At 41.9% G+C, this 21681-nt stretch overlaps 1 protein-coding gene across 2 annotated transcripts in view; it reads right to left on the reverse strand.

Annotated features, from left to right (window-relative positions):
* Window positions 1-1795: 1795 nt before the first annotated feature.
* Window positions 1796-21681, reverse strand: part of Pdcd6ip (programmed cell death 6 interacting protein) — a 53322-nt gene continuing 33436 nt past the window's right edge. For both annotated transcript variants that reach the window (XM_051140617.1, XM_051140616.1), the window contains exons 11-18: window positions 20675-20786; window positions 19704-19873; window positions 11514-11762; window positions 10188-10322; window positions 8203-8297; window positions 5108-5231; window positions 4030-4214; window positions 1796-3152 (exon numbers count right to left, since the gene is read on the reverse strand). In XM_051140617.1, the coding sequence (XP_050996574.1) occupies window positions 2978-3152; window positions 4030-4214; window positions 5108-5231; window positions 8203-8297; window positions 10188-10322; window positions 11514-11762; window positions 19704-19873; window positions 20675-20786 (1245 nt within the window). In that variant the 3' untranslated portion in view covers window positions 1796-2977. The remainder of the gene's footprint in view (window positions 3153-4029; window positions 4215-5107; window positions 5232-8202; window positions 8298-10187; window positions 10323-11513; window positions 11763-19703; window positions 19874-20674; window positions 20787-21681) is intronic.

The following is a 21681-nucleotide window of genomic DNA, read 5'->3' on the forward strand; positions in this document are numbered from 1 at the left end:
ATATAAACTTCATACCAGAAATAAAGCCTGAATATTCTCTTTTGTTAAAAATATAATTTTCCTTCTTTGCTCTTCCATTCAGTTCTAAAGTCTGTATTTAAACCAGCAATTTTAACTCTTCTTGGGAAGGTTTTGTCCAGCTTGTGCCCTGTTCTACACTATGAGTCAACTAACAACCAATCAAGTCTTAGAAGTGATATGCCAGGGGGATTTTAAAATTCCCACTAGCAAACTGAGGCCTGTTTACTATTTTATCCTGTTCATACAATTGGACAATGTATACAAAGGAATGTTTGCAAACTGTAAATCTCAATTTAAAAAAAAAAAAATCTGTTTTGACTAGAAAGGTAGCTGGCTGGGACAGAGGTGAAAATACAACTGTGACATCCACACTGGGATGGGGGCATGATTACAAGGATGCTGGAGTGTGGCCTATGGGGTCTCAGAGACACTGTTTGCTGTGCCGTGACGTGTGGCTGCTTTTCTCCACTAAGAAAGAGACCAAGGAGCAGAGAAATGGCTCTCAAGCTCAGGGATGGACCACACCAAGTGGTCAAGCCATCAATCTCTGATGACAGGAAATCCAAGTAGGATGGCTTTTCCCCACTTCTGACTGGTTTCTCAGCAGTTTCAGTAGCTGGCAGATAATTCATTTCATAACAGGCTTAGGAAGCCAGCACAAATGGCCTGTGGGCAGATACTTTCATTTAAGAAGGTAACAGAAAGTCTAATTATAAACACGGGATAACATACATGAGCCAGAGTGGAACCCTCTACCTCTAAGTAAACGGCATCATGCATAGTAAGTTCTGCAGTGCATTCTGAAGAGCACGGCAAACCAAGCACAGGATTAGAGCGTGCTGGCAAACCCGCCCCGGTGACGGCCGTCATCTGGTTTCTAGGAAGGACAGTAGGCACACGAAGAGGCTTTCCACCAGTCCTTGTCAAACTAGACAGGCTTAGGAAGGCAAACTAGCACTGCAGATCAATGGTGCCTAATCCAAGACCAGAGGAACATCCTGAGCAATTTAAAGGATTAGAGACCTGGCAAAAGGGAAGCCTCCCTAAGGAGCCAAGCTGGGAGGCGGCTGACCGGAGCTGCCCTCCATGCTGACTGCCCTCTGTGACCCTGCAGGAATAGCCCAGGGCAGTGAGGGGAGGGCTGATGGCCTGACCCCTCCTCCCTTTGGTTCTCTGACACATTTACCTTTTCCTTTAGACCTCCATCTGCCTTCCCCCAAGAGAATATTCAGGCCATTTTTTTTTCTTTGTTCTTTTCTTTTGGTGTTTGTTTTGTAAGTAGACTAGCAGTCCGGGAACTCCCTAACTCAGGGGAGGTCTTATGTCAGTATAAGATACTCAGTGGGGGAGGGGGGACATAGAACTTAAATGCCATTTACAGAGGACTCAATAAACCCATCGTATGCACTGAGTAATCCAGAGCATTGGAGCTGAGCAATGATATGTTTGTTAGTTCTGCCAAGGTTTAGCCAATGTCCATATTGCAGCAATCAGTCATTTATACTGAATTACCACGTCATTGTGTTTTCTGCATACAACAACAAAGTAAGTTGCTTAAAATACACATTTAAACCAATATACTCCCTTTACAATCGTATCTTCAGCCTTACATTTGAAATACCAGCTTCGGTTGTCACCGACAGCAACAGTGACTGAATGACAATGCCATTTAAATGAGATGATAGTGCAAGAGAAGGCCAGTATTAAACTCAGAGAGCAGACACAGCTTAGAAATCTGTCCGCACACCTAACATGTGGGAACAAACTGCACACAGACCCCACCGAGACCCAGGACAACTCTCGCTTGCACAGCGTCCTGGTCCAGAATGCATGTCCTCACTGTCACTGAGGCCTATATAGCAACAAAACACATGTCCCCAACAATTATCCTGTAGCTCCCTGAATTACAAAATAACCTCATCTTTCAGGAGCCACAAAATTTTAAAAAAATACTAAGCAATTTTAAAAGAAAGGTTAAGATCTGTTCAAATACACTGTGCATTAATTAAACATTACAGGATAAGAATGGATGGAACCAGAGACTAGAAAGGCACAGGGAAATTTCTCCATGATTCTACCACATCAGACAATACTGATGGCAGCTGCTCATTTTAACCAGATTATAGGTGGGGGACATGAATTATTACCAGAATTTGCATCATTTTCTTGGAAAAATCTAACAATAAAACATTAAATATATACTTTTTAAATTTTATATTTATTTGAAGAATCTTTGGTAACAATTGTGTGTATCTTCCACATTATAGGACTTTTGAAAATAAATATCAAAATGAGCTTACTAGTCAGCATATGACAGATAAACTGTGATGCTACACCTTGGGCTTTCGTACAGAAACCTTGAACCTGACCGTTAACTTGCACTGCTCACGCATTTCAACACAGTACATTTAACCTGTGAACATACAAAGTATGTGGCTAATACCAGAAAGGAATTAGACAGCAATGAGAACCAATGACAAAACATAACAATGACAACTGTTCTTAAGTAATTTATTTTTAAATTATAAGATTTACAATGCCTTGATTATGCAAAATATCATAATAGAAATTAAGCTAAATCAATAAACCAAAAGAGGAAGAAAACATTTTCCTTAAATATCAGTACTTAAGCCATCTTTGTCCCAACCGCATAGTATAAAGTATGCTAATTTCAAACATTTCACTTGCAGGTTTAATTTCTCATTGTCAATGTTTTATGAACTGCAATTTTTTTTCAAATGCTATTATACCTAGTATTTATACTGCAGCAGCAGAATCTCACAAGTGCGATCACATGTGGAGGTGGAGCCCAGCCTTCAGCTTTTAGCCACAGACAGAAATCATCCATGTCAATCGGTAGAACAAGGTCTGCTCAAGTGACCAGAGCATGGCTTAGAACACTGATGGCAGCTGCTGTCCTGTCCCTCTGATCTGAGCCAGCCAGCATGTGGCAGCATTACTGCTGTGGATAGTAAGACTGCTGCGGGGGCTGAGGGAAGGGGTAGGTCGGCTGCTGGGCTCCTGGGTAGGGAGCCTGTCCAGGGCTCTGGTGATACACCGGTGGGTATGGCATGCTGTACTGGCCATATGCGTAGGGGTTGTAGCCCATGGGCATGGGCATTTGGCAATACCTGATGGTGAAAAAACAAAACATTGGGTTGTAAATCAATCCCTCTAAAGTCAATTTTCAACAAAAGCCATTTTCTTTTATTTTTGTTCTTCTAGGGAAGATGAGCAAGGCAAAGGACTTGTTTCAAGATACAGAGAAAAGGCACTCCTACCATTAACTATATCAAAGGCATCACTTTGGGAGGGGGGGTTGGTTTTTTGAGACACGGTTTCTCTGTGCAGCCTTGGCTGTCTTGGACTCACTTTGTAGACCAGGCTGGCCTTGAATTCACAGCGATCTGCCTGCCTCTGCCTCCGGAGTGCTGGAATTAAAGGCATGCACTACCATGCCCAGCTAGGGACATCACACTTTTAATATTACCCAGAAAACAATAATGTTGAATCTAACTAGTAGGCAATCTAATTCTCTAAATATGTTCCTGTTTAGGGCTAGAGAGGTGGCACACTGGTTAAGAGCACTGGTTGCTCTTTCAGAGGACCTGGGTTCAGTTCCCAGAACCATGGATGGATGGATGGATGGATGGATGGATGGATGGATGGATGGATACATAACTGTCTACATTTCTATTCAGTTTATCAGATACTGAGATATGCTTCACATTAATAAGGGCAGCCAGGGGACATATACTGTAGATTTCACACAGAATAGATCTGTTTATATAAATGTAAGATACAAACAATAAAAATATATATCCTAGATACCTAGGAAATAGTTGTTCAGCTACTTGAATAAGTAGCTATAACAGGATTTTTAATTTCAGGCAAGTTGGCAGCACGGCTAATTTCATGAGGCCTGTGTTCAGAGAAGGGATGAACCTGTTTGTAAATCACAGCTGGAAATCAGTCATTTCTTGGTGACAAAGGGTGTCACTGCCTTACCCGAGATACCCTGGATAGGTAGGGTACGGTGGTCCCTGAGCCTGTGGAGGGGGAGCAGAGCCAGGGGTCTGTTGCGGCACTGTAGAAGCAGTGCCCACCCCTGCTGGGGCAGCTGCAGCAGGAGGAACTCGGTTTGCCGGGAGCACAGGAGGTGGGGGCCGGGCTGGAGGCTGGGGCTTAGCAGGCTGGAAGAGGAAACAAGCAGTGATACAGAGGTGCAGTGTGCGCCTCAAACCAAGGGAACTAAACTGAAGGAGGTGGGCAATGTCTGCAATACTCTTCAAAATGAGTGTACTACTCTAGAATGTGGTAGAGTAGAGGCCACCGCTCTTCCTGGTGCTGCCGTCTAGGCACATGCTGCCTCCACCAACAGGCAGATGCAATGCTAGGCCTACTGCCAGGCCCCAAATTCTTTTTACAAAAGTCTTCAAACCTGTGAAAACTTTTAAAGCCTACAATCACTCATGTAGCAGTGAAATTCAGCAATCGTCGTTAACACTACTTCATCTCCTATGCTTCTGTAAAACCATCTGAAGCTGCTAGTCTCACGGTGCCAGCCCTCCAGACATCAACACTTAGCAAGTCACCAAAACAATCACGCTGTTCCCTAGGACTGGGAATATTCAGTCCAAATCCAAGATTCCCTATTCACCTGAAAGAAAGGCCTCCTGTGGCTGCTTTTGTGATCCAAACTCAAGCCGAGGTTCACACAAAGACCATAAGGAACTGCTCATTCTCATCTACAACCCCCTCCTGTCTTCCATGTATTTTAGAAAACAGAGGTGTCTCAAACTCTGCAACTCATGCTCTCAGTTTGTTCAGCCACTTCTGAGGACATGGTTGAGCATCTTTCTCCACCACTATTCATTCATATGCAAGGGGAAAGTCCATTCTAAAAGTGGTGTTTCACTCAGCCTGACCATTTTGGAGGATAAAAATCCATGAGTACCACTGTGTTTACACACTGACGGCATTTGAAGATTGGGCCCTGGCCACAGGTGGGAACCACCAATTCCCTGCACTGCAGGCTTCAGAACTTACCAGCTGCAAGGGTGCAGCAGAGGCCTGGCCTACTCACCGGCATGGTTCTTGGAGCTGGAGTTGGAGGAGCTGTTGCATGGCCCCCTGCTGGGGAGGACTGATAGGCTGGGGGAGGGATGGAAGGAGCACTGGGCTCTCTGGCGATGCTCTGCTGCAGATCCCTTATGAAAGACAGGGTGTTAGATTGACACCATAAAAAAAAGCACCAATAATATGCCTCTTTTTTTTTTTTTTTTTTTTTTTTGCTTGCTTTTCTTCACATATGAAGTAAAATATGCCTCCTAATTCTATTTCTAAAACCTAGCTAAAAGGGTAGATTTTCTCAGACACCTTAGTTACAACTGAAATAAGCAACATATTAATGAGGACAGCAGGCTTAAAAGTCTGCTTCCTATCTAACAAGAGCTAATTACAAAACAAAAAGCTATTAGCACAATTGTCAGAGAACTACAACCCATTCAAATCATTTGGCTAACATTTCAATACGGTATGACATCAGTGCCCACACAAAATATATCCAAGCACCAGGGATATAGAGACAGAAAGACTGCACGTTTGGGGCCAGCCTGGCTATGTAGCAGAAAATCTGTCTCAAACAAACAACAAATAAAACAAAGATGAGAGCTAATTATGCTAATCATTGTATACATTTCTAGAACAAATTTTGACCTGTTATTTAAAGAAAAGTGGCACTGAGCTATTTTATGTTAAAAGATAATGTAACAATGTCACTAGAGTCATCTGTCAATGGAATAATTTGCCACTATGGTTACCCGTCACTAGGGTCCTCTGTCCCTAGCATCATCTCTCACTAGGGTCACCTGCCACTAGGGTCATCTATCACAAGGATAATCGGTCATCTCTCATTAAGGAGGTCCTCTGTCTCTAGGATTGTCTATCACTACAATCATCTGTCACTAGGGTCCTCTGTAACTGAGGTCATCTGTCTCTAGGATTGTCTATCAATACAATCATCTGTCACTAGGGTCCTCTGTCACTGAGGTCATCTGTCACTAGGTTCATCTATCACTAAAACCAACTATCAGCAGGATCATCTGTCAGTAGAGTCATCTGTCACTGAGGTCATCTGCCACTAGGATAATCTGTTATGAAGGTTAGCTGTCATTAGGGTTAACTGTCACTAAGTTCATCAGTCACTAGGGTCATCAGTCACTAGGGTCATCTCTCACTGAGGTCATCTGTCACTAGAGTTAACTATCTCTAAGTAATCTGTCACTAGGTCATCTGTCACTAGGGTCATCAAGGCCATCTGTCACTGAGGCAATCTGTCACTAGAGTCATCTGCCACTAGGATAATCTGTCGTTAAGGTTATCCATTATTAGGGTTAGCTGTCACTAAGGTCATTGGTCACTAGGGTTGTCTATCACCAGGGTTAACTATCACTAGGTTAATCTGTCATTAGGTCATCTGTCACGAAGGTCATCTTCCACTAGGGTTAACTATCACTAGGTTAATCTGTCACTAGGTCATCAGTCATTAGGGTAATCTCTAAGACACTCTGTCACTAGAATAAACTCACAGAAAAGACACCAAAACATAAAAGTGTTAAATGATAAATTTAAAGTATCTTCAAATTCAAAGTTTCCTCAGTAAATTCAAATTAACTCATTCAAATTCAAAAATCTCATGGAACTTTTAAGGTCCACACACACCAGTGGCACGATGGCAATCAGCCTCTCGGGGGACGAATGATGCCTGCAGTAGGACCAGTAGTCCTGAAATCACAATTAGTTGTCCTTACCACAGCCACAGCTCCCACCTGCCACCCACACATTCATTCTCAAAAAGGGTCTCAGGTGAAAGATAAATTAGACCTACTATCTTCAAGAAAAGAAAAATATTAAGTACTTATTGTAAGTAAGTACTGCTTACAAATGTAGAGTTTTTAGTCACTATTAACACTCTAAAGGTCAGACTTGAAAATATCTCATATATCTATATATATAGATATATATATCCTTAACTTAAGACTTTCCCTTTAATATACTCCAATAATTAACATATTCATGGGAAAATGAAAATTTCCTACACCCTTACTAATGATATAAATCAAAGCTACTAAGTCACAGCTAAATAATGAAAAATACCACAATTGCTCTGCCCACCGACCACCACCACTGGCACCAGTGTTTCTTGTGAAAAGAAAATGAAATACAATTAAAAGATTTCAATTAACAGTAAAATTATGAAACTTGCAGGCAAATGGTCATAACTGGATAAAATTATAGTGATTGAGGTCACCCAGATTCACAAAGGACCTATGTGGAACAGTCACTTTAGACTTGTGTGTTTACTTGGAAACTACAAACCAGCAAACTAGAAACGGGCCGCTGGAGGAAGAGAGAAGAAAGATCTTAAGGGAGGTAGGAAGAACAGACACAGGTGACATGGTGGAGAATGAATCAGGAGGGAGATGTACGTAGGGAAGGTAATGGAAGGGTGAGGCAGAGCACGGGGTGGGAGAGGGATAACTGAATACTAGGGATGTTTGAAAGAGCCATCCAGAACCATACAATTTTATAAGCTTCCTAAATATACAGATATATGTAGATGTATATCCACATGAGTGCATATATGTATGTACCTATGTGTATATGAATGTGTACATATATGTGCATATGTTTAATTGGGGATAACCTACACAGAGGACAGTGTTCTAGTTGTCAAAAGGCCTAGTGCCGGGTATGGCCATCTCCCCTAAGGTGTCAGTCAAAGTTGGCTAAGTTCCGTTCCCTTACTCACATACTCACATCATAAACACGGTACCCTTGTGTAAATATGGGCCAACTTCTCTGGCTTACTTGCAATGTCAGTACCCTATTACAGGCCCCGCTTTCTCTGTGCCTCCTGCAGAAGGAGCTGTGCTATTTTCTGAAGTGGTCACCTGTCTTCCCCAAATTAATACTCTTGAGCCTTTTCACATCTGTACTCTGATGTACTCCCACATGTGGCCTTCTACTCGTTCTCACGCTTTCATCCCAGATCAAGATGCCCTATGACTCTGAAACACTCAGAAAGAAGAAGGGCAACGGCTGCATCAGCACCACCCACTTCACCCCAGACACAAGAAAGTAGCTGTAAGTACAGTCTGATACACAGAACAAACTCACTTCAGGAGCTCGTCTCTCTCTGTCTTCCGTGCAAACACTATGTCACTGCATTTGTTCTGGAACCTGACGAGGATTTCAGTCAGCTCATTGTAAAACTATAAGCAAAGAGCAAATACAAGTAAAAAGTTAAAAAGCAATCTAGGGAAAAATACAATCTAATAATAATTTATCAATGAACTAAATCTAGAAGCTGAGATCAATCACATAAGATACACTCATACTATCAACTGAGTTAACGAGGTACTAAGAATGTCCTAAGATTGGTAAGGAAATAAAACTAATGAGCTCGTGTTTACAGAATACTAGCACAAAATATTAAATGACAGTAAGTTAAAAGTTGTGGGCAGTTAGTTGGTCAATGGCGGTGACGGATTCTCTCGGTGATTCTCAGGACGTCCTGCCTGGTCGCGGCGATGCCTCTCCAACCTCGGGTGGGCGGGGGTAACGCAAGCAACCAGGAAGGACATCATGACCCTCTTCTACCGCCTGCGCTACGTCCTTAGCAACCATATAGCGGCCGCCTGGCGAGCCCGGAACCCCACGGCGAACTTGGGAGGAGGAGCGTCCCACTTCGCCAAACGTCGGATTCGTCCACGCGGGTTCTGAGTGACTTCGCTGACTGCTCGCCCACGCCCGGTTTCTCCGTATGTCCGCTCCAAATTGCCACACTGTCTGTCTCCGGTCTCTTCAAACTGCTACATGCCATGCTTTCTCTGAGCTGTCATTTATATCCTCAGAGCCCTAGACCAAGCCCCTCTCCATGCCACGCGCGCAGAAGACCTTACCAGCTGCCAAAAGCCACGCCCTGCATGGACAATTAACAGCTATGGACAAACTGAAACTCCAACTGAAAACCCACACTTGGGATTAAAACAAAAAATAAAAAAATAAAAACGTTTACATATCACAACTGAGTTTACAAAGAAACCAAAACTTCCATTACATACGGGTGTTTTGCCTGCATATATGTCTGTGTGCCTGGTGCCCATAGAGGCCAGAAGAGGGCGTCAGAGTCCCTGGAACTGGAGTTTGACGATTGTGGCTGCTGAGAACCAAACCAAACCTAGGTGTTCTGACAGCAGCCAGTGTTAACAGCTGAGCCATCTCCTCATTATCACAAATGTTTAAAGTTCTGAAAACATTGGGCTGGAGCAATACAGTCAATACATAAAAAATAAAAAATTTTAAGTTAAAAAAAAAAGTTGTACAACTGTGAACATGTTCCCAATCCCTAGACAAAAATCAACTATTACATGATGACTCTAAATCTACTGTCTTGGTGAGTACTAACTACAAAACTGCAGGTTTTGTGAATCACTGCAGATAATGCCCAAGACTCTCTGGAGAACCCTCACAGCACCTGCTTGTACAAAGCCCTGAGTCAATGAATGGCCCTGCATGGTCCCCATCCAAGGCTTTCCAGTGCTCTCTATTCAAAGGCCTGCTGAGGAGAAACGCTGCATCCCACCACAGCAACTTCACTCAATGACCATTATGGAGTTGAGAACCGAAAGGAACTTTACATCTGAACATTTTAAAAATCCCTTGTCGCAAAAGCAAAGCAATGAGAACTAGAGCAACCCTGTGAGGCAGAGCGACGAGAGTACTTAGGACACAGCTGGAAAGCACCCTGTCACGCAGGCAGGTCCAAGTTAGTCCTCACCACCCGACAGCACACAAGGTCAGAGTCACACGTCCCCTTCTACCAAGATCAGTACCAACCAGACCTTAACAAGATACCACTGACTTCAGACAGCTCTAATTCCTGCTATCTGCAGTATGTTAGTCCCTTCCCTACAAAATTTAAAGGCCCGCCAAGATGTTGCTGCCTCCCCAGAGTTCTCACTCCACAAGCCGGACAAAAGCAAACGGCACTAAAACCAAATCAAAAGTACAGTATTTGCGCCACCCAGAAATATCAACAGCATCCCATTTTCCTTTCCATCTGTACGTATTAGCTCTCGGCCCTCATGTGTGCACGATACCTTTGTGCCCTCCTTCAAGTTGGCTACAAGCTCGACAAAGTTGTCATACGCCGTTGCCAGGTTCTTCAGAACTTCCTCTCTTAAGTTAGCTTCATTATTAGACTGCTTCATTTTAGAGAATTCTTGGTGGGAGACCTTGGTAAACACAAAAACAGACAAACACACACAAAATGTATATTTGTTATCAATTTAATTCAGCTTAAAGTATTTTTAAATCTTTTTTCACTTATTACTTATTGAATATACATGTATGCGTGCAGGTGTTCATGTGCCACAGTACACATCAGAAGTCAGAGGACAAATTTCAAGAACTGGTTCTTGGCTTCCACTGCACCGGCCCAGGGACTGAGCAATCAAGATTGTTGGCATTCACCTTTATCCCCTTGAGCCATCCTGATAGCAATCAAAATACTTGTACTGGGGCTGGGTGTGCACACCTTTAATCCCAACACTGGAAAGGCAGAGAGGCAAGCAGGTCTCTAAAACCACCAAGCCTGTCAGGGATACACAGTGAGACCGTATCAAATAGCAAAACACAACAAGTGTACGGCTCCCTCTTGCAACTAGGATATCATGAATGCTGGTTTGCAAAATTACGAGCAGCATCTGGAATTTGCTTTGTGTCAGTGTATTACTTTGACTTTTAAATAAAAATATCAAAAAATCCAATGGATATCAAAACACAATCAATAATGGTCACCATTTTTTATCATTCTATAACACAAAAAGCACTCAAGACAAAAATTGTTTTAGAATACTTTATACCATTATAGAAATCTGCATATTCACTGATTAAAAAAGCAAAGTCTCAAGTCTTGTTAGTCCAAACTGATGCATAAATGCATAATGAAGTCTGTATGATTTTGCCAGACAATTCTGCAGGCAGTAAGGATTCCAACTATTTCTGATTCTTCCTTACACATGACAAGAAAAATAAAAAGGAAACACTACAAATGATTTGGAAAACATGAGTCTGAAGTAGTAAAGCCTTCTCAACAGCATGCAGCACCCTAGCCAGAGAATTGGCTTTGTTCTAGTGCTGGGAACCGAACCTAGGGCCTCACACATACCAGGTGAATATAGCCATTAAGAATGCATGCTGCTCATAGCCCCAGCACTTAGGAGGGAAACACACAAGGATGGCAAGTGTGAGACCCACTTGTGTCACACAGTGACAGTGAGTTCCAGGCCAGTCTGGGCTGTAAAGACCCTTTATTTTTGCAAACTATATAGATACACCATGCTTTACTCTGTGAATTCTTCGTTTTGACAATCTTCAATGGTCATAGGTCTGCCACACACTTCCTGTTAAATATATAAATTTACCTGTATATTTTTTAGAAGTCCCTCCTGTTTCTTCAGAGACTCTTGGACTTTAGCTGTGAGACCACCATAGATCCGATCCAGCTCAGTGACAGACAGAGCTTCTTCATTTATCACACCATCCTGGGCCAGAGCTGTCAAAAACTTGCTTGTCATGTCAAAGTTCACTGACTTCAGGTCATTCTCAAGACCCTCTCTTTCCTTCTTTATGTCATCAAGATTTGACAATAGGGATTTTAAGACATTTACAACCTAAACAGCAAACACATACATGGTCAGTGGTAAGGCATCCCTGAGCACTGCACTGTGGGTCCTAAACATTTTTTATATGTTCAAAACATAAAGCTTTAGTATAGGAAACAAATGGGACCTACCAAAGTCAAAGTTACAGGAAAGAAAGTATTTCAAACTAGGTTTGGTATTAGACGCCTTTAATGCCAGCACTGGGAATCAGAGGCAGGTGGATAACTATTGACTTCAAGGACAGCCTGGACTACACATTAAGTTCTAGAGAGCATGGTGGAATGGAAAGGAAAAGAAAATTCAGGGCTATGAATACAGGTCATGGTTTTCAGCTTGCCTAGCATGCATGAGACCCTGGATTCAATGCCCAGAACCACTGTTTCAAAAAGAAGGGAAGAAAGAAAACATTGGAATAGCAGGAGCCAGCAGGGTGGACTTGGTTACAGGTGAGTTCCTGGAAAGGGCAATCTTCTCACTTGTAAGATGGAAATAATATGGGTTTCAGAACAACTGTGAAGATCAAAGTGATTCATTATTCCCTGGTACTCAAGATTTGTAATCCCTGCACAGAGCGGAGCCCACTCTGCAGCACTGCGACCTGGCACCTGAGGTTGATGGTACAACTCCAAACATTTAACACATTTTCAACTACACAGATCAAAGGCTTAGAAATCTAAGCATTCAGACAAATTATATATATATGAAACAGATCAGAAATTAAAGTCTCATTTATTTAGTGAATTTAAGCTACCTTCTTAATTATGTGCCTAATTTTTATTTGGCAAGGTGAAATAGGATATATAAGTTTAAAATATTTTTAAAATATTATATATTGGGAGGGCTGAGGAGATGGCTCAATGGTTCTAAGCATTAGGATCTGAGTTTGGATCTCCAGCACCCATGTTTAAAAAGGAAAAAAGGCTGGAAACAGTAGCACATGGCTGTAACCAACCCCAGCCCCAGTGCTGGGGTAAGTGATAAGGTGGAACAGGCAGAGAGACACAGGGACTTACTGCCCTGAAAGTCAAACCAAACAACATTGAGCTCCAGACTTACTGAGACCTTGTTTCAAAAAATGGGAGGAAGAAATGATAGAGGAAGACACCCAGGGACAATCTCTGGCTTCCTCAAGCGTGTGCTCATGCACATGTAAGCATGTGCTCACATTCACCACACACACACACACAAAAAATTTAATTTTCTACTAGCACTGTTAAGGTGATAATGGACTAACTTTGTTTTAAAACCTCTGTGCAGACTGTCTGGCTAACAAAAACATCAGAATGAGAAAAGAGGGAAGAAAAAGGAAGTGGTATCATCCTCATGTTTCATCAGCCAAAAATGAATGTAAGCTGTGGAAGAATGGAAATCCGCAGAAGGGCAAACAAGCTAGGGCCCACAGCTGGAGCACCACTGTCTGCAGACACACTGTGTGACACAGCATAGAAACTCAGGTCCTCTCACCAAACAGCAGGCCTAAAAGATGGTTCGAATCACTCTTACAGGATCTTTGATCCCATTGTGATCCCTGAGATTGTGAACTGTAAAAATCTGTCTTTGATCCCACTGTGATCTCTAAGATTGAACTGTAAATCCATTTCTTGTGGTTGAGCCCTAAGACACCTTTAATCCAAGAACTTTGTCTATTGTAAACAGGTGATGAAGATGTGCTTCAGCCAGTCTTACACACACCTTAAATCCAACAGCTATCTATACACAGGATTTAATAAAGTTAGCTCTAGGTCAAGACACAGAGCAAGGAACCAACTGACAGAGATTAAAGAGAAGGAGGGACTTTGACTTGAGAGGTGTTCAAGACAGCCTGTAAAAGTAGAAGGGGTCTTTAGCACTTTAGCTCTGGGATTTATTCTTGGGATTTTAGTTCTTTGGCTCTTGAGCTCCTCAGCTCCTTGGCCTTTGGCTTTTTGGGCTTTGAGCTACCAAGCCTTTGGCCTTGGGTTCTTTCACCCTTTCCTCCTGGGCTGTCAGCTGAGCTAGTAAGCCTTTTGGGCCTCCTCCATTGTGATGTGAGCTGAGCAGGAAGTTCAGCTGGGTGCTTTCTCTGCCTCTCTGAGTTAGCAGGTTTTCAGCACAGCCTTTATTGGTAAAATAGAGCAATCAGGGATTTTCAATTAAAACAACAAATCACCCCCACTAGTGAACTACCAATAAGAGCTGATGGAAAGGCCTCACATGGACACAGGTTCCTCTCCAGCAGCAGAGAACTGTAGAGATTCTAAGAGTCAACTCTATTTACAGAGAAAGCCTCCTTCACCTCCTGACTCATGCATACCACTTTCTAACCTTGGAAATTAAGGACTAAGCTCCTACTTACCAAGTCTTATGCTATTTCAAAATACCACGGTTCTAAGTCTCTGAAAAAAAATATAATTTCAAACAACAGTTTTACAATTGTGTGAATACCACACAAAGACCAAGAGTTCCCTTGTGTTACAGGGGCCTAATAATTAATGGTCACATGCACTAGTTTAGCTATACTTCAGACTGCATAATACTGCCCTAATTTTAAGAAAGGCGATAATGAGAAAAATAGGTTAAACTGCTTGCACAGATAAATGGCCAGGATAGCAAGAAAACCACTGTTTAAATATGCTTATAAACTCAAATCTGAGGCATACCAAACTATCAAATCAAAATACATAAAGGTCAGGGCTGGAGAAATGGCTCAGAAATTAAGAGCATTGGCTGCTCTTCCAAAGGTCCTGAGTTCAATTCTCAGCAACCACACAGTGGCTCATAACCATCTATAATGAGATCTGGCACCCTTTTCTGGTGGGTAGGCACACATTGTATACATAATAAACAAATAAATCTTTTTTTAAAACTGGGTGTCTTAACAGAAAAGATACATAAAGGTCTAATGAACTTATTTCTCTCTTATAGATAGCTGCAATTATGTTATCTCTTAACAGCATCTCATTACAGAGTCCAGGGTGGCCCTGAACTCGCCATCCTCCAACTAAGCCCCCAAAGTGCTGTGTTATAGGTTGCCTAAGTTTGCTATTACTAATACACCTACTTATAATCAGCTTTCAAATGCAACTAACCCAATAACTTTATTAAATTAAGCTGCTAGTATTTACTGTCCCATAAAATTCAGGACAACTTACTGAATGAATCTGCATGTTAATTACTGTTCCAGTAGGTGACTACAACTTTAAGAGCCCTCCCTTCATTGACAAGCAGTTAACAGACCGATATGGCAAGGATGGAGGAAAGGCTGATATCTGAGACTAAGGAAAAGACATGGTAGGGTGGAAAGTCCCTAAAAGAATACACAAATGTAAAATTCCTGGGGTAGGATGGAGTTGACAGATCAGGGAAGGTAGAGGACCACTCTTGCCACAGCACAGAGACAGAATGGAGGAGGGAACAAGACCCCCAAGCTGCCAGTGCTTCTTCCCAGATGAGGAGACAGTAACCTTTGGCAACAGGCTTGGTCACAGTCTCTAATGAGTATTAAAGTCTATGAAGGAAGGGGCAGCAGGTTCAGACAGCAGATAAATCAGTGAGTTGACTAAGTTACAACAACAACAAAAAAACACTCATTAGTCTCTATTTCATGGTCATTTAAAACTGTAAGAACCAATCTTAGCTTACATATCATATACAAACAAGAGGTAGACTGGCCCCTTAAGCTTGTTTGTCAGTTGGATCTTAGATTACGGAACCCTTTATGACATTTACAAACACATTAGGGACATGAGGAACTATCAATTTCCCAAATATTTCAGAGAAGGTAAATATGAGGTACAAACAGCACAGAGAAACAGGCCCTTACACCAGCTAGCCAGAAGGCTTTCCCTCCACAAAGGTCGCCATGCTCAGCACAGCAGTTGGTGTACAACACAGCTCTCATCATGGTGATGAGCATGCAGGCCTCTCAACACTTGTTGATAAACAGTCTCCAGTTGAAAAATCAAGAAGGAGATGGAGAGATGATAAGCACTTGCTGCTCTTTCATGGGACTTGAGTTCAGTTCCCAGAGCCCACATAGGTCAGCTCACAACTGTCTCTAACTCCAGCTCCAGGGGATCCAATGTCTTTAACCTCCCGAGGCATCTGCACTTACGTGCACCTACCCACATACTGATAGACACAGCAGCACATAATTAAAACAGAATAAAAGTAAATCTAAAAAACAAAAAACCAAGAGGAAAGGGTAGACTACCAATCTATAAAGTGCCCAAGTGTGGCTTGGATTCCCCATGATAGAGAACTAGCTCAGCACCATGGACAAGGTTCTGTCCAATAGACACTGTGGTAAGCACAGCCATAATCCCAGCACTTAAGAAGTAGAGGCAGGAGGACCAGAAGTCCAAGGTTATCTCTGGCTACACAGCAAATCTAAAGGCAGCCTGAGTTACAGGAGATGCTGTCTTTAAAAAAGGAGAGGGCACAGGAGAGAGGCCATTCAGAGAACACAGCTTTAGAATGGAAGGATCTTCAAGTACAGGTTGCCAGCAGTCTGAGCACTAGTCTCCACTCTACCACTAGACACCCAAAAAGACTAACAGGAAGTAGGTAATAGACTTCGTCACAATAGAAAAACATTTCCATTATCAAACTTTGGCTTCTGGGCAAAGTGTATGTTACCAAACTATCAACTCAATAAATGGCTATGTGTTTGGCTTTTGTTTTTTATCTTTTATTGAAAATCGATTTTTAAAAGATTGCTCATGATATTCTAGTATATTCATAGATCGGTGCCTTACGCAGTCATCATCAGAAAGGCTTCCTCTGTCAACAGATGGGAACAGATGCAGAGACCCACAGCCAGACATTATGTGGAGAGTCTAAATTGGGGGTCTCTATCAAACCCCTCCCTTCAGAAGAGGACGTAGAAAGATTTTAAGAGTCAGAGGGGATGGAGGACCCCAGAAGAACAAGACCCTCTGAACCAACTGAACAAGATGCATATGAGCTCACAGAGACTGGAGCAACAAACATGGGGCAGGCATGGGTCTGCACCAGGTCCCCTGCATATATACTATAGCTCTTAGCTTAGTATTTTTATGGGACTCCTGACTGTGAGAAAGAGTGCACCTCTGACTCTTGTGCCTGCTCCTGGAGCTCTTCCTCCTGTTATGTTGCTATGTCCAACTTCAATATGATAGTTTTTGCTTCACCTTATTATATTTATTTTGTCATGTTTAGTTGTTCTCTCTTAGAAGTCTGTTCTTTTATAATACGAGACCAAAAGGGAGTGGTTCTAAAGGGAGAAGAGGTCAGGAGGAACCGGCAGGAGTAGAGGAGGGGACACTATGATCAGGATCTACTGTGTGTGAGAAGGATATTCTCAACAAAAGAAAAGGAAAAAGAGAATTCTGTTGTGTATCTGTTCCACATTTTCTATCTTACATGTGGAGTATGTATTAGGAAAGTTAATTAGATTGTGATAATAATTACAGAAGAAGACACAAATTTAAGAGAACAGATTTGGGGAGGGGACACTGGAAGGATTCAGAGTGTGGGCAGAGTTGAAAGAGATGATCAAAATGCATTGTACTCATTCATATATGAAAGTCTCAAATCAAAAAGCAAAATGTCCAATAAATACTTCTAAGACTTAAAAAAAAAAAAAAAGATATTTTTCCATACAATATATTCAGATTACCGTTTCCCCTCTTCCCTACCTCCCCATCCATCCAGAGCCATGCCCTCTCCTTAGAAAGACAGGCTTCTAAGAAATAATACAAATAAAAGAAACAAGCAAACAGTAAAAACAAGTTGGAATAAGACAATACAAACAAAAAGAGCCAAAGAAAAAGAACAAGAAACACATATTTAAAACACAGTCTCATCATACAGCCTGGATCTCACTATGCAGACCAGGTTAGCCTCAAACTCACAGAGACCCACCATGCCTGACTTTCAAATGGCTGTTACCACGAACACTCTGGGTAAACCATCATCAAATTTCATGGTAAGCGTTTGAAACAGCTTTGATAATGCATGATGCCTGTCTTAATTAAGAGTCTCGTGATACACACACACAGCGTGTTGAATGAGCGTTTTCTTGCCACCTGTCATGAAATGCAGCTTCAGTACAATAGCTTAGTGTGTGAAATGCCATTGAAGATTAACAAAAAGCCTATTAGTATAAATTAATAAAATACCAACAAATAAAGGCTTACTAACTCTGATTTTGCTTAGCACAAACCACTTTTGCTTTCCCATTAAAGGGAAATAAAAAGACAATATCCATATAAATTTATCAACCAAACACCAATGGGCTGGGACTGCAGAATATAACAAGCCTTTGGTTTCAATCCCCAGCACAGAAAAAAAAAGTAAAAAATAAAAAAAGAAGTTAGGCCACACAAATATTTCTCTTTAAAAAAAAAAAAAGCAAAGGGCTAGGGATGCAGCTCTTTAACAGCATGCTTACAGCATGCACAAGGCCCCAGATTCAATCCGCCAAGTTAAAGGCTTGCTTGGGCAATGCAGAAAGACCATGTGTCCAAAAAAGAAAAAAAAAAGGTGGGGGTTGGGGGCAAGCTGGGGGGGGGGGGCACAGCTCAGTAGTAGAATGTCTGAATGACTGTACCTGGCCCTGGGTTTAACCCTCAGCACCTCAGGGCAGGGCTATGGGGGGGGGGTTATGTTGCTGTTCCCTGGGGTATACTCATGTCTACATTCCTTGCTCTTCAACATTTATGCTCTGACCACATTCAGGCACGTAGCTGATGTTCTGGCCCTGGTCAGTCCTGTAGACCTGGGTCCCTCAGACGGTCAGCTCTGCAGCCCTCTCTTGCTGGTGGAGTGCTGCCCAGCACCTGCTCCCCCACACCCTCTACCACCTCTCAGTATACTCAAGCTAACTCAGCCCTGGAACTACCTTTATGTGTGTTCACTTTTTCTCCCTCTGTTCTCAGTGTGCCACACACTCCTGAAATTTAAGAGCCCTGTCTAAATCCCAACGGCAACTCCTTATGCTTTTCCTACTGAGTTTATAAACTTGTAACATACGTATCATTGTCATTTTTGTACATGACTAATGTTCCACGCTGGACCACAAACTGAGATAAATAAAGGCTCTCTATGATTCATTTGCTAATTTTTCAAAGTACTTAACCCAGTATCTCATAGATTAAGTCTTGCTAGAATATATAAAATTATTCTGTACAACAAGAAATAAAGAAGAGGATCAACAACTTTAGACATCTACTATCCCAGAAAAGGCGTCTTTTTCAAACAGTGTTTTTTTCTTGTCTAGGCATATTTCCTGTGCACCAGGGAGCAGCTATCCTGTCCTGCTACATCACCCTACTGTAGAGTGGCCACCACTACATTCACCTGCATTTTTTTCTCTTCTTTAGGACTTTCCTAATCAGAGGTTCTTTCCTGCCATCTTTAGAAATATCATGACGCTGACATTTGCTAATATGCATACCTTGCCAATTTCCCCTTCAACCTAGCCAATTGGAATATAATGGAAAGCAGAAGAAAAAAATCACAACGAAATCACAGTTAGGAGGCCACCCATCTTTTCCACTCCAAGGAAAGTTTCTATTCTTCCCAAGCCTCCCTCTTTCATAAAACCTGACTGAAAACTGCTGCCATATGGAGAACCTAAAACTTAGTACCGCTCCAAAAGGAACTAAAGAAATGAAAATTATAACAATGTTAACCAATAACATCATATCACACTATGTATATAATGCTAGTTTAGACATAACAACCTTCACTTACTTCTACATGTATTTATGTGTCTGTGTGTGAGTGTGCATAAGTGTGTGGTACTTGGAATCAAACCCACAGTCTCGTGCAAGTTAAGCAAGTACTGCACCATGAAGCTACACCTCTACCCCACTTCTGCACTGTTTGTTTACAAGTTAAACAGTAAGATCCTGGCACGTCATTGTACACAGCGGCTTAAACAGCTCTATAAACACAGGACCACCCACATCAAGTTCACCTTCTCACCTCGCTGCCCTGCATGGTCTTGGCTGGATTAGCAGAGGGGATGGCGGCATTCAGCTCAGGTTCCGGCTTACACAGAAGTGCAATGGTGTCGCGATGGGACTGGTAATTCTCTTTCACTTGTCCATCTGCTTGCACAGCTTTATCTAATACCGCTCTGAATTTGGCTCCCTCTAGGGAAAAGAGTTTCCAGAACTCAACAGACTGATGGGGCTGGTTATATTTTAAACTCTGGTCGGCCCTCAGGGTGGCCCTCCTTCCCTTCTACAGCCCTAGTTCACTAGACAACAGACCTCAACTTGTATCAATCTACAGTTTTCATTTGGGGAAAAAAAGACAAAATTACTTATGGAGCCAAAGCATGGTAGTTTGGTGTCTCTTGGTTAATGTTTTTCCAGTGACAGAAAACAGACATTTGTCTAGTTTCTTTCTACAACTAACAAATACAGAAAAAAGTCATTCATGACAAAATAGGTAGGTACAACTCACGGAAAAAGTGCTCCTTTCTCAAAGGATGACTTCATTTCAAAGAAAGGTAGGTCCATTTTTAGAAATATCTAACAGAAATAAAGTCTCTAGCCAAAATGAAGATGCTATTTATTGTAAGCACAAACCTTAATAACTGAATTCTTGGAAAGCATAATCTATTTCAAAGTAGCTGTTAAGGTTCATTTCTTTTATCCACCTGGGATTCATTACTAAGTCAAAGAGGAATTACAAGATCACACATTTCACTTCGTGCATGGCTTTAAAATATACATAGACCCTTGAGGCCCACAGGGTCAGCTTACGCCCACTCGACACAGTGAGCCAAGATGAGTTTCACTACTGTTCGTTAATCAAGGAGAAATAACTGGGTTTCCATTATTCATACACAGGCCAGTAAAAATGAGTTTACAACAGAGTCTAAATTTAAAAAATATATGTGGGTAGGTGAGAATTTACTTGCATGAAGTCATCTGTGCTATGGTTACCTGCTCGTAAAGGCTTATAGAGGTCATTGGATGGAGTCCTTTGCCAGCGTTCCTTGAACTTTGCTCTTAAGTCATTATCAGTTGCTTCTTCTTCATCCAACATTCGTAGTGACTTTTAGAAAAGGAAACAAAAATCCTTGAGATAGCATTGTTAGCATTTAAAAAAAAAAAACCCTCAACATTTTTAATTGTTGTTTACAGGATCTGAGAGAGCTGTTTACTTGGTTTGGGTTGATTTGGTTTTTTGAGTGTCTTGCTACACAGCCTTGAATGGCCTAGACTTGCTATATAGAGCAGACTGGCCTCAAACCTTCTGCAATCCTTCTGCCTCCACTTCCTGAGTGTTGGAATTATAGGTGACAGCCACCAGGCCTGGTTGTTTTTTTTTTTTAATGATCATACCCAATAGAGATGATAACTAATAAGGTGGAAATATTTCGATACCACTAACTGATGGTATGCACATTCTGTTCTGTTTGAAATGACTTGGACTCTAGCCTCAAGTTTGTGACCTTCCTACCCACCCAGTGCTGGCATTATAGTTGTGAAGGCACCATACCCAGCTTAGTATAAAAAGTAGTACACTCTTGCTGCAGAAATCTGAGGTATAGCAGGACAGAAAGTTCATCTAGGGAGGCAGCTCAGTAGTATAGTGCTTGCCTAACACGTGCAAGGTACTGAATTTTATAGTGCATGTGTATGCGTGCAAGTGTAACCTGAATAATGATGTTACAACAATGTACTCACTTCTTAGTTTAACAAATGTACCACAGTCCCTAAAATCTTAACTCACATGTTCACTAAGAAACCTGCCGTCTAGGTCTGGTTGGTAAAGTGTTTGCCTAGCATACACAAAGCCATGTGTCCAATCCCCAACCACTGCATAAACTGAGTGTGAGGGTGTACACTTGTAATCACAGAAATCAGGAGATAGAGGCAGAAAGATCAGAAGTTCAAGGTCACCGTTGGCTACAGAAGGAGATCAAGGCCAACTTGGACCACATGAA

The sequence above is a fragment of the Acomys russatus genome, chromosome 32 (assembly GCF_903995435.1).
Source record: "Acomys russatus chromosome 32, mAcoRus1.1, whole genome shotgun sequence".
NCBI lineage: Eukaryota > Metazoa > Chordata > Mammalia > Rodentia > Muridae > Acomys > Acomys russatus.